Consider the following 14,361-nt stretch of genomic DNA (forward strand, 5'->3'; position numbering starts at 1 on the left):
ATTTATTTATTTTCGTACTAAACGTTTCATGAATGCTACAACTCCAAACACAAAACGCATGCTGAAGTAACCTGTGGACATTTTTAGACTGCACTTTAAATAAAAAAGCAGGAAACCGCATTACACTCAATAATGTTCAATGCAAGGTGGATTGCTCCTGGGCTCGTTTTCAGAGCGATTTAAGAACAATTATGTTGACATAATCCAGGACCGAGCTGCCTGGTATTCAATACAGTGCTGCCAGGGTGAGAGGAGACTCGCTTCATGAATATTCATAGCATGTAGAAGCTGCGCCTGCGCACCGCGCCATCGAGTGTTTCCCAAGTGTTTGAAACTGGTATTTGGTTTTCCACGTTGGACTGAGTGTAGCAGCAGTACATATTGATCGTTGTGTTTCTTACCAGAGGAGAGAGAAAACGGATAAATACGGTTTTATGCTTCTCAAAAGACATCTACGTTTCTTTCAAATACGTTTGTTTCTTTTTACTGCGTTCAAACGAGAGGAGTCTAGCGTAACCGACCCCAGACTGTCTCTGACAGCCATTCAATCTGCTACTGAACTGAGCACGGAGGAGAGGGAGATATTTCGGTCGCATTTTTTATATCTGATTACCAAATGTAGTTTTACTAGCTTATTTTTTGTATTCCTTTGTGTTTTGTGAAGAAGAAAAAAAATGCTGAGCCCTACAAATGGGGATCCGCTCCACGTTGTTAACTATGTGGAGGACTATCTAGACTCGATCGAGTCTTTGCCTTTAGACATGCAGAGAAATGTCTCTTTAATGAGGGAAACTGACGCTAAATATCAAGGTAAGATGTTAGTTTTATTTGGTTTTATGTGATGTTTTCTTGTTGCCATTCCCTGGCAGTCTTCTGATCTCTCTAGCGTCAGGACCACGGGGCGGAACAAAAGATGATCACCTTTAAACAATCTGTTTCTCTCAAATAGAAGAGAAAACTCAATCTTAGAAAGACCCCGGGAATGTGAACTTTATTTGGCAAAAAATCTGAGATGCAGTTGTATCATAAGCCCTTTAACAACAAAGTGGAGATTGGACTGAAACGCAACAACATTTAGGAATGTACAATATTCATGATGGCTGTGTTGACTGTAGTAAATGGTGTTTGTAGTGGGCAGGGTTTGCCTTTCTCTTTAAAGGATTTTTTGAAGCAATTTTAAAACGGTTCGAATGTCTGCAGATTTCGACGTTTGTTTACAGCCATTTACCCTAACTATTCGTTATTCAAAATAAAACCTAGTATATACTGTTCACGCGTTAGTTTCAAGCAGCTGGGTCGTTATTTTTAAAGTTTAAAGCTTATTAATTCTACAGACGTTTGGTTATTTGTGTTAAATAATAAACATCAACTAGAAAAACGGCGTTTAAAAAAATACCGTGTGAAGGGAAACAAAGTCAAAGGATCATTTGAGCTCGTCTCGGCAGTGACACACCATTCAAGATTGTGCTGTTTTAAACTAGACAAAAATCAAGCTGTTTTTGTAATTTGTGGGGGCTGTAAAAAAACAAAACAAAACAAAAAATCCAGGAAGGTCTTGTTCTGGGTTCTCCTGCTTTTAAAATGCAATGTATGTTTGTATAGACTGTAAGTTTTGTTTGTTTATCTCTTGATAGCGATTAGTTCAGCACTTACCCTCGTCGTACTGTTTAAAATGTGTTTAAATTATTGAGTTATTGGACGTTTGTTTGTTAACTTAACGTTTTATGTATTGACCAGGTAATTTAAAATGTAACACTATTACATTTCTCTAAGTACAAACCTATTCCCTTTTTTGAGTGCGCCCACCGCGCTTGACTACAACTGCGTCTTCATCCATTTAATATACACCGGAGGTATTTGCATATCCTTTTTAGCCACGCCCTTGTACTATGCTGATTGGTCTGAAACTGTTACGGGTCCGGTTTTTGTTGTTTTCTTGTGCCCGATTGGTTTAGTTTTTAATAGTTTCAGTTTAATTCCTGCCTACAATACCTCAGTTTAGGGAGGAGCATTGAGAGCTTTGCTCTGCTTTAGTCCCTGGTTGGTAGTGTTTGATTGTTACTCGATTGTTGATTGGATAGTATGACTGCCAATCGCTCATATACCCCAGCCTTTTAGGTCTAAGAACAATGCTTAATATTCCGGGTAGGCAGTGATGTAAACCATTCAAGAGAAAGAAGCATCTTGAAATAGAGAGAAGGTTATTGTTCTTATTCTGCATTAGTTGTAGTAGAAATGGCATATTTGTCTTGTAGTAAATTCGCACTAAATATTTCCCATAGATATCCTTCTCTCACAATTAAACACGGGAATTTTTTTTTTTTTGTACCTTTTAATATTTTAAACCATGTACGACAGGAGTCCGCAGCACTACGTCAAATTAGAATAATTATTAGATATATATATATATATATATATATATATACATTTAAAATATATAATATATGGGGTATGTGTGTGTGGGGGTACACACCCATGAAGAAGGGCTTTTTCCGAAAAAAAGGCTTCCATATTTATTTAAAAAAAAATTTTTAAATCTAAAACAAACACATGCAAAAAATTTTTAAATATATATATATATATATATATATAAAAGCCCTGTTCACCTTTGCACCGGTACGATACTAATGCAGTTTGTTTCGTTATAGAATATACCGGTACGAAACCACTTTATGCCCTAACTCACTTTTCAGTACCGGTACAGTACCAATACAGTTCCGATATACCTGTCCGCATTATGTATTTTTTAATCGACAGTGTTCGGGTTCTGAACTCGTTTCCATGACGACCACTGTCACATCTGTTTGAAATGGATCCGCTGTTATGTAATACAGCATGTTTTGCCGTCCTGTTCATGTACAGTATATTGTTTTGGTGTTCAACCATTATTAAGAGACGAGCAGAACGCAAAGGATGAGGCGAAAACAAATACCCGTCTTTAAAACCATAAGGTTGCGAAGACAAGGGGCTTGCATCACAGATTTGGGAGTGCATGTGTTTTTTTGTTTTGCTTTTGCTTTTTGATATTCCCTCACAAGGGATTTTATTTTAGAGCAGAACCTCATAGTCATCATCACTCATTTTGTGGAGATTATTTTGTCACTTATTTTGGCATTTTTTGGTGTAGCCATGATAAAGGTACTGCAGCTCACTGTAAATGTAAAGCTGTATAAAGTATTTAAACTGTAAAGCAAGGCCTGCGCGTGCTTCAGAATATTGAGTGATCTGTATTGATACCGTGTCGCTTTACCTGTCCACACTTAAGCGGTTTCGAGTTGTATCGAAACAGTACCGGTACGAAATACAGTCTGATACAGTTATATCGGTACGACACCGATAAGAACTCCAATCTGGACAGATATTTCGGTATGGTTCTGCAACGATACTGGTATAAAAATGCTAGTGTGAACAGGGTATTATTTAGCAAAATGTAAAATGGTGTGCATTGTTCTGGAACTGTCTGTGTTCTGTAATAAATAAATGGAACATCCCTGGAAGTGTTGCCTTCTATTGCCACTAATTCTCTTAACACAACAAACGGATGAGGTAGATGATATTGTAGCGTGCACAGGGGTAGGCAGCAGCATGGCTGGTAGGTGACGTAATCACACGAAGACATAAGCCCAATATATGCTCCTTGCGAAGGAGCTGGCTCTTGTACAGCGGTATCGGCGCTATGGTTTAGGGGTTCGCGCCTGCCCTCCGCCTGTGTGTGGATTGCCTCGCCCTGTGTGAGGTGCCTGCCTGTGGGAACCGAGACCGCTACATTGGTGTCAGAAGTGGACGCAGGCACCCCGGCATGCACTCGTCGGACTGTAGCCTGGTGAGCAAGTCTGGGGCGGCCTTGAGGCTGGCAGGGGAGAGTGTAGCGTGAGCGAGAGTAACAGCAGGGCTGGTAGGTGATGTAATTGCCTCACCCTGTGTGAGGCTCCTGCCTGCGGGAACCGAGATCGATACAATATTGTAGACACGGATGAATGACCTGCCGCACCTAACAATATTATGGCATTAGGATAAATAAGATAAAGCATGTCTGACAATCGCAAACCACTTTAATTATGTTGGCATATTGTTTTGCTTCACCCTTTCTTGCACCCTGCTGGATGCATATTTACCCATGCTATCTCTGACTTTGCCTTCATTGTTTATATATGAGCCCGTTTGAGTCTGTACAGTAATCCTGGGGGTCTTCACAAACAATGTAATATACATGATTTCGTTAAATAATAAAACATCTAAAGGACATTGATTAGCTCAAATAATTGAGTGTCAGATTCATATGTGTATACGAATGTAGGGAATATGTTTCACTGTCTGATAAAGCTGTACATTTTATTGATTAAAGGTTTAACTATTTTTATTTTTGTTTACCATTTTAAACGTTTAAACATTTTTGTATGTAGGTCATGGTGATAGACTTTTTGCTGATACTGATGGCTTTAATTCTATGCATACTGCCATGCCAGGGAATATGTGACTGACTAGCACACTTGTTTTCCTTCTTGCAGAGATTTTAAAGGAGCTAGATGAGAATTACGAGAAGCACAAGAAAGAGACAGACCCGGTGCAGAAGAAGAGACTGTTGCAAAGCATCCAGAGAGCTCTGATCCGCAGCCAGGAGCTGGGGGACGAGAAGATCCAGATAGTGAGTCAGATGGTGGAGCTAGTGGAGAACCGAACCCGGCAGGTCGACAGTCACGTGGAACTCTTTGAGACTTGCCAAGAGCCCAACGAAAGCACAGTCACCCCAGGAAAAACTAGCCAAGAGAAATCCAGAAACGAGACTGTGAGCACGAATGAGAAGCCCAGCAATAAGAGATCCAGACGGCAGAGGAACAATGAAAATCGGGAGAATGCATCCAACAATCACGAGCATGGGGAGGAGATCACAACGGGAACGCCCAAGGAGAAGAAAGCAAAAACGTCCAAGAAGAAGAAACGATCAAAGGCCAAGGCGGAGAGAGAGGCTTCCCCCGCAGACCTACCCATTGACCCCAACGAACCAACCTACTGCCTGTGTAACCAAGTCTCTTACGGGGAAATGATCGGCTGTGATAACGACGAGTGCCCGATTGAGTGGTTCCACTTCTCTTGTGTGGCACTTAACCATAAACCCAAGGGTAAATGGTACTGCCCCAAGTGCAGAGGGGAGAATGAGAAAACAATGGACAAATCTCTTGAGAAATCAAAAAAAGAAAGGGCTTACAACAGGTAGTTTCACCCCAATCCAAGGTAGTCTTTACAGAGTATAAAAGAAACATATTTAAGATGAGGGTCATCATTCGTTGAAGTGTAAGGATTGTTACCATTTCAATTCTAAGTATGGTAGGGGTAGATCTTTATTCTGAGGCATATTTGAAAGTGCTGAATGGGTCTAGCTGTACCTGCCTCCTTTTTAAAGATTGGTCAGATCACAATGTAGGAGATGTGGGGGTTTCTCAGTTGACATAAACAGCAGCTGCATGGAATGTACCAAATAGCTAAGGAACTAACTTTAAAGGATTCTGCGCAACTGGAATATTTGAATGTGGAAAATAATTAAATACTGCTGCTGTTTAGATCACTAGGTCAATCTGCAGTATTTATTTACATCAATTAAACTAGCGATGGGCGGCACCATAACATTTTACTCAACAGTTTTCAGATTTACAAAGCAATAAAGCCACACTATTTTCCTTTCCCATTTGCAAAAAAATGTATCTCTGGGTTTTTTTTAAAATTCACTAAATGGTTTAAACTGTTGCTGTATTTAATGTGCCAGTATTTTAATGCAGCGCATTCATCTATTATTCCAAAGCATATTGTCTTTTAAAAAGACCACCACTCTTAAGTGTTTATACAATTACCTAGTAATGGGTATCAATACTGCTTTTATTTGAGTAAATGAAGATATCAGTACTATCTTATCCTCCTTAAACCACTGGACCACATCAATGAAGTTATAAAAATTATTTGCGTCTAAGGAAATAACCCTCCATGGCACAAACATTAATGCAGCAATGGTTTATTTGAGGTCAAATGTCTTGTTAAAGATAGCATTTTTGTACTTACCTTGCACACAATGTTTTTTTTGTTTTTTTATGTAAATATATGAAAGACAACTGGTCATGTAAAAAACTAAAAATAGTACCTAAGAATACAAATGTTTTCTGGTATATGTTTTTAAAAAAAGAAAATATTTAATGTTAAATTGCCTTTGTGTATTTTAAATCTAATTGGCAACATTGTAATTGTGGAACTGTACAGGTGTGATACCAACAATATTAAATCGAACAAATGAACAGCTACATATTTGAATTTGTCGAAGCGCTTGATTCCACTAAAGGGTATTGAAAATGTTCAAGACTCCTTTTACGATCACATTTTTCAGAAATATTGTACCTTATGAATCCATTTAGCGTTCCCGTCCGATGCAGGAGCCGTTTCCTTCAAGACAGTGACGTGGCGACAACGAAAGGCATGGCGGTAATGGGTGCCGCAGTTGGGGTCACTTGTGCTGTCCCAACACCCTGAGAAGTTTAATGGTTATTCAAGCTGCTGTTGACCAGTCAAAAGCCATCTTTACAATCTGCATCGTTGTGCTTGATTTCACAATGCATTGTTATTTACTTGCTGAATTTAGCATTACCTGTTAGGGGGTGTTTTTATGAATCTCTATTGATTCCTTGTCCACTGCCACTCAAACATGAATTGCTTGTATCTCCGGGACTGTGTTTCACAAACTTTAAACTGTGCAGGTATATGATAATATGCCTTTAATCTCCATTCAAAGTGGTTGCCTGGCAGCCATCTTGTAGGTTTTTTTAGGTAGTATCTTCAAGAGATTTCCCAGCCATATAGTACTGCAGATTGTATTCCTTATGACAGTCACGTTGCCCCTTTTTATGTACTTGTTTGGAGTAGTAGCCTGTAAAATTTTGATACACAGGTGTAGTTTTTATTTTCCTTGTAAAATTCATGTTGCCTATTACTTGATCGTAACATTTGTTGGGCGGCATTTTAAAATCATGCAGTGGTACGGTACCAATTGCCCTACATATTTTTGTTGTGTAGAGTTGATGTTGTTTATTATATTAACTTTTACATACAAACACTAGGTTTCAGGATCGCCAATGCCTAGGGTAACATTGCCAGTAATAATAGTTCTGTATGACTTTTGTAGTAAGTTTCAGGTCGTTTTATGAAAATGTACTTGTGGCAATGCTATCAGTGGTAACAGACAAAGACATAACGGTATAGATAATCCAAAACTGCATTTTCATTCAACAGTGGTGTAATACATGGTACTACCTTCCCACTCCCCATCTGTGGGAATGCAAATAACATCATCTTTGGGAAAGTCTAGTCAGAAGTACTTTAATAAATATACAAAACACTTGTTTATTAAGGGTATTCATTCAAGTGCTGAAAAATTTGATATCACCAATGCAAAATCTGTACAACTTCAAAAGTATATACAGCAAGTACGTCAAAAGTGTTCATACAAATATTATAACCCACAACACAGCTGCACTCAGTTTTGTCATTGTCTTGGGCTTTACAGTAGATATGGTCTGTACAATACAGAATGCAGTGAGAACACAGGTGGCATGCTGGAAGTGTTTTGTACCCGCCTTTCAAATCAAGCCCTTTCATTTACACGGTAAAAAAAAAACCCAAAACATTATCCTTCAAAGTTTCACACAGACAGACTTGGATGTCCAAACCTGTACAGATTTATTAATGGGCACTCCCTCTACAAAAATCAATTACAGCTACAAGGAAAGTTCTGCAGACAAGTTATAACTAATCAACTGAGTGTCACAACTTTTATAAACACAACTCATCTGGCAGTGCATGTGAACATGAGTGATCTTTTGAATGGGTGATGCAGCTTGTGTCCGTATACAGAAGCACAATTCTAAGGGGCAAATTGCTGAGAACTAGTTTAGTGTTTTTGAAAAATGATCTTTTGAGCTGTCTCTCCAGCTTTGCTCCACTATTGCTGAAACCCGCTTTTCATATTCTCTTTTGTTTTCCTGCTGTTCGCTGGACTGTTTGGATTGTTCATCCAGTAAGGACTGCAAAGACAAATGATATATAGTGTAGTATCTTTATACCCAGGAAACTTATAAATAGGACCTCACTATGTCAGGCACATTACGGTCAGAGGTCAAGATACAGATACAGTTATGTGGAATGTAAAGCCAATATCTCAGAGCATTAGATTAGCCCAATATGGCAGCCATTCAAGGTCATAGCAAAGGGTACCATTAGATTTCCCCCCCAAAAAAATTCCATAGCACTGAAAATACGAGATTTGAAATGGTTTATGAGGCATTACAAGTTGAAATAGCAGAAGACTGACATATGCTCCCTTCAGGGGATACTTTTCATAAAGTGGTTATCACTGGTAGAATTTTTCCCTCACATTAACAGACATTATACATTATGGTCAACAGTTGTTTTGGTGTTTCCAGCAATTTACTTTTATTCAGCTAAACAAATATTAAACAAGACTAAAAAGCATTACAGTGAAACTACATATATATATATATATAATATATATCTATATATATATCGTATAATATATTATACTATCCTTCTGTTACACACCACCACACACAGCTCTGGAAGACAAATCTGCCTGATTCCAGCCTTGCTGAAGCACCCACAGATGAGTCCAATTTTCAGCTTTGCCCAACACCTGGTCGTCTAATGGTTAGACGGAGACCTGGAGAGGCCTACAAGCCACAGTGTCTCGCACCCACTGTGAAATGTGGTGGACGATCGGTGATGATCTGGGGGTGCTTCAGCAAGGCTGGAATCAGGCAGATTTGTCTTTGTGAAGGACGCATGAATCAAGCCAAGTACAAGGTTGTCCTGGAAGAAAACTTGCTTCCTTCTGCTCTGACAATGTTCCCCAAATCTGAGGATTGGTTTTTCCAGCAGGACAATGCTCCATGCCACACAGCCAGGTCAATCAAGTTGTAGATGGAGGACCACCAGATCAAGACCCTGTCAAGGCCAGCCCAATCTCCAGACCTGAACCCCATTGAAATCCTCTGGAATGTGATCAAGAGGAAGATGGATGGTCACAAGCCATCAAACAAAGCCGAGCTGCTTGAATTTTTGCGCCAGGAGTGGCATAATGTCACTCAACATCAATGTGAAAGACTGGTGGAGAGCATGCCAAGACGCATGAAAGCTGTGCTTGAAAATCAGGGTTATTCCACCAAATATTGATTTCTGAACTCTTCCTAAGTTAAAACATTAGTATTGTGTTGTTTAAAAATGAATATGAACTTATTTTCTTTGCATTATTCGAGGTCTGACAACACTGCATCTTTTTTTTGTTATTTGGACCAGTTGTCATTTTCTGCAAATAAATGCTCTAAATGACAATATTTTTATTTGGAATTTGGGAGAAATGTTGTCAGTAGTTTATAGAATAAAACAAAAATGTTCATTTTACCCAAACACATACCTATAAATAGTAAAACCAGAGAAAGTTGTAAGTTGTAAACAAATACTGTTGTTTAAATTGATTGTCTGATGGGTTCTAATTAACCATTACCAAATATTAACACAGTACCAACCTGTACTGAGGTCAGAACTGAAGATACATCATAAATTGGGCTCCAGTGATTCTGTAGAATATCAAGGCATATGCTATACCATCTGCATACACTGCAAATGCAACATATTTTATAGAGCTGTAAACAAATGTTTTACACATACAGTACAGCCAGCTAACAAATGTGCCCTATTCAATACACATAACTGGAGGTTTTTTTTTGTGAATGACAAATGTTCATGTTATCTGTTATGTGGGTTGAAGAACATGGGCTTTCCACACTAAAATGGGTAACGATTTCAGATGTGTATATTAACATTTGTTGACAAATCAGCAATGATGCAATAGACACCACTGGTTCACTTGACATGGAATGGGTCTAAGGCTGAAGTACCTACATACAGTTGATGTTTTACAAGACTACATTTATTTAATCTAAAAGCCAAGTTTGTTGCATATTTAGATCTGAAAGTGGTTTAACCTGGAACTTCGGTGCTCAGATAAGACTGAATTGTCTTGATGAAAAACCATTTACCTTATTAATACCACCACAAATAATGTAATGCTTTTTGCCAGCATTTAATGAATACTAAGGGTTGTTCACTAAAACAAATCAAACATACAGCACTAACCTTCAACAAAATATAAAATTAGAGAAATCAAACATTTTTACAGTTTCATATTTAAAATGTTCTATCCCTAAAGTTACTGCTTTACGTTCTACAGCTTACAAGTAATTAATAACATACCACTTGGGTTAAATTTTTGACAAAAATGACAAAATTTAAACTTTTCCAGGATCTGCATAAGATAGTACCAGTGAGTGACTGCCCATAAAAATGAAGGACACCCAATCCTCAGCACTTACAATGTTCATTATGCATGTGACCATTGAACCTCAGCTTTAATTCTGGCTTAAATAGGCCTTAATAGCCAATTAAAAGAATTGAAACAAATCTTTCCATCTTAATCAAGATATATCTATGTCGTGAATAAAAAGCATTAGGCTGAATTTTGTGAAATCTACTTTATAAATGTATATCTGACCACCAATTTGTTTTTACAGTTAAACCTCCCACTCTGCTCTGGAACATGATTATTATCCTTTCTGACATATTACAATACAATTTATTTAATGAATTTATGTAATTATTTTTATTTTTTATTTACAACTTCAATTTATAACTTAAATTGGTGGATAAAATCAACCACTAAGTCTATAATTATAGAACTGCAAAATACATCTGGAAAGAACATTTTGTAAAAGGAATCTAGGATTAGGCCTGTAATATTATACAACAGTAAGTTTAAGAAAGACAATGCACAATAAGGAGGGAAACCAAAACAAAGTTAAACTCACTGTTGAAATGTCGTCATGAACAAATTATTCATTCATGTGAGATACAGTCAATTTACCCAAAAGTGTGCAACATTATATATATATATATATATATATATATATATATATATATATATATATATATATATATATATATATTAATATATATTTATATAATATAATAAGCATAGTTCAAGTAAAAAAACTTTTAATTATATTCACTAGCACATTGATACCCCATTCATAAGTGCTCGAGTCCACTGACATTTTTTGATAAATTTGGCAAGTATTCACGAGTCCACTGTAACAATGCATCACAAGAACTATTTTACTTAGTTAGTACAGCACAAAATCTAAAGCAAATATCCGCTAGGCGTTTTTACAGATGGCAGAAGTGTACTACAGGTCTGAAGTCCACTTCATTATTATTATTATAATATTATTATAGAAATATTAATAATAATTTATATTTTTATGAATATATTTCAAATCCCTTAAAATACTTCTAAAAAAATACCACTTTAAATACTGTGTCAACAATGTACAGTATCTAAGTTTTTTTTTCTTTTTGTCAGAAAGGTATCGTTGTTTTTTAAATCCTTCTAACTTTTTCATAGGTGCAAAATTATATCCCTGACACTAATCCACAGCACAAAATACCACACTGTACTTGGGCTTATAGTTAAAATCACTGCTTCAGAAAGTACAGAAAGAAATTTCACAGCATGTTTTCTGAGGTTACTCCACTCACACCAACAGAAGGGTCTTCTTGTAACCCTAAAGAAAGCTGCAGCAACACTTACACATCACGTCCGATCTTACACGAAGAATATGAATCCTTGGTCTCTGTTATTTACAAAATGTTTCCACTGTTTCTCCCTCAGAGAATTCTACATCAGAAACTTGTTGACAGCGCAGTTTGCATCCCATTCCTGTCTTGCCTCTACTAGGTCTCTCGTTTTAGCAAAACAGACACGTTCCTGCTATGCTTGTAGCTGACTGGGGCAATAAACCACACTCAAACTTGGGATATTTTAAAAACGCTTACAAGATGAAATGGAAAGATCGTGTGTTTTTATTTATTTTGTTCTACACTAGCACAGTATTTATCTGAACGACTTGAATTGTAAAAAAAAAACAAAAAAAACACTGCATCTTAAAAATCTTGAGAGTGTACTATTAAATGTACATTACTTTACAAACACATAACAATGACTATATACGTTGTTGTGTACTTTACACGTTTTCTAACACACCAGTAGTATTAACTATTATTGCTATATTAATCCATAAGGCGTCCTTAGAACTAACGATTTGTCACGACGTCGACATTGCTAGACGGTGGCCATGTTTCTCAGGGTCAGTCTCATAAACACACAGCTGGTGTCAAAAACAGCCAAGCCTCCCGCCTATAACAAAACACAGCCTGACTACATCACCCCTTGCTAGAATTGCTTTACCGTTTCAAATCCCTCATCAGCCGCCTGCTAGCCTGAGCTGACATCACGTCTAACCTCTAACTCACTAAACAATACCAACTACACCGCCTCCCTCCGCCCTAAGCAAACAACTCTGCCAGATTTGTGAGAACGGCAAAAACTGAAAATCACGACTCCGTCAGTGCAAAGCAAAACGGGGGGCGGCGAGCTTAATGAAAAAACGTCCTCTTCCAAAAAATGATCCAGTACATTTTGTTATTACATTCGCTCAAGCAGTAACGTTTCAAATAAAACACGCTACTTGTGATGTCTCGCAGCACGGAAAACTGACGCAGGGCGGTCTCTTATGCAATGTTCCCGGCTTTGTGACGGTTCCTCTGGGTACATGTGACTAACACACGTTATAAATAGCAGATGGTAAGTACGACAGGAGCGTGATGCAAAGATGTGCATTTGAGGCGGTATTTGCAATTGGTTACGAACTGAGAATTCCGATTCCGATTCCCAAACTATATAGATAAACATGTCTGTGTGTCAATGTGTGAGCGGAGTGCAGTTCAATTTAAAATGTCATTTTCACAGATTGTGGGAACTCATTTCATCATCTCATTTCTGGGTATAACAGTTCTGTGATGGGTTTGGAAGGAGCATGAAGTGAAAGGGATTGCATAGAATTAACTGCTGGAGAAAACTGGGCATCATATATGAGCTGTTGTGTACCTAGTTTTACGTGTGCTTTCTTCAGGGATGGGAGACTTTCAACGCCGCAAGCTGGCTGAGCAAAAACACATCATCTTCATCCCGCGAACTGGGGTTTTTATTTTACAAGTATTCCACGACGGGATGGTCATTATTATTTTTTTGCCTCGTTGTGGTGCGCAAGTTATGCTTTCTGTCTCCACTGTCAAATTGCTGAATGTTCTGGGCATTATAAATGTAACAAAAAAACTATAGATTGTAATGCAGACATTAAAGTGAATGTGCAAATTATTATCATTATTATTATTATTATTGTCATTGTCAGTATAATCAGCCATCAGAGACTACAAAATGCTTTCTATAGGAAAATGTTGCCTGCTGGTATAGATTTGGAAGCCCCGGGATTCTTTTGGCACTTTTGTAGATCAACTAAAGTTTGTGTGACGTAATTAATTACTTTGACCACTTTGTGTTGGAAATATGTCTAAAGAAAACAATGAAACCTACTCCCTGTCCTGCATATATGGTAGTAGAAACTGCATGTTCGCTGATTTGCACGCTTTGGTTTTCTTAATATCGCTTAAACCACTCTGTTCCCGTACAAAACTCCCCGCACTCCGAACAACCGATTCAGTTACACTGTTCCCTTGTGTGTACCAAGCCCCACCCATTAATCTGCTGCAACCAACCGCTATTCGATCTAATTGCTGCTGAAATGTCCATGTTAACTGGTATGAAACGCGATACTGACCTCACACCTCCCCAAGATGGATGCCTCAATCGGACTCTATACCTAATGTATGCGCCATCTTCTTGAAGTCACGTCCGTCAGCCACTTTAGCGCCTCTGTCTGTCCGGAGGCCAGTTTTTCTCCCTTTGCCTGTTTACACACGCACGTGTCCTTGGTGATTATAGGCATACAATTGAAAAAAAAAACTCATTGAGATACCGTGCACTTTAAAGTTCAGCTTCATGAAGGACTGGTCCACCTCCTCAAATTGCATCATTTCAATGGATCTAGACGTCGGTGGATCAAAATACCGCCGTTTTTAAATAAATAATAACGATCACAAAAGTGAATCTGTAAAACTGTTTCTTTCATTGAACAAACTACTGGGCCTCTTAGTGAAACGTCAGTAGATAGGGCTAGTCATGGCTATTATGAGGATCTAGAAAGGATAGGGCCATTCTTTTAGGAGGATCAACAATCCTGTTTTTTTTTGTCTGTTAAGTGTAAATATTGTATTACATTGAAATCTGCAGGACTATTATAGTCTGGGCTAAGTGCAAGAACGTACACCAGAGCTGACGTTGTTTTTTTGCAGTGC

General features: G+C 38.0%; 1 protein-coding gene across 1 annotated transcript; it reads left to right on the top strand.

The window, feature by feature from the left end:
• Positions 1 to 332: 332 nt before the first annotated feature.
• On the top strand, positions 333 to 6,131 carry LOC121320813 (inhibitor of growth protein 1-like). Its single transcript, XM_041259468.1, has 2 exons — positions 333 to 810; positions 4,509 to 6,131. Exons 1-2 carry the CDS (start codon positions 675 to 677, stop codon positions 5,213 to 5,215), a joined length of 843 nt encoding a protein of 280 aa, XP_041115402.1. The 5' UTR covers positions 333 to 674; the 3' UTR covers positions 5,216 to 6,131.
• The last annotated feature ends 8,230 nt before the right edge of the window (positions 6,132 to 14,361 follow it).

Source organism: Polyodon spathula, chromosome 9 (genome assembly GCF_017654505.1).
Source record: "Polyodon spathula isolate WHYD16114869_AA chromosome 9, ASM1765450v1, whole genome shotgun sequence".
NCBI lineage: Eukaryota > Metazoa > Chordata > Actinopteri > Acipenseriformes > Polyodontidae > Polyodon > Polyodon spathula.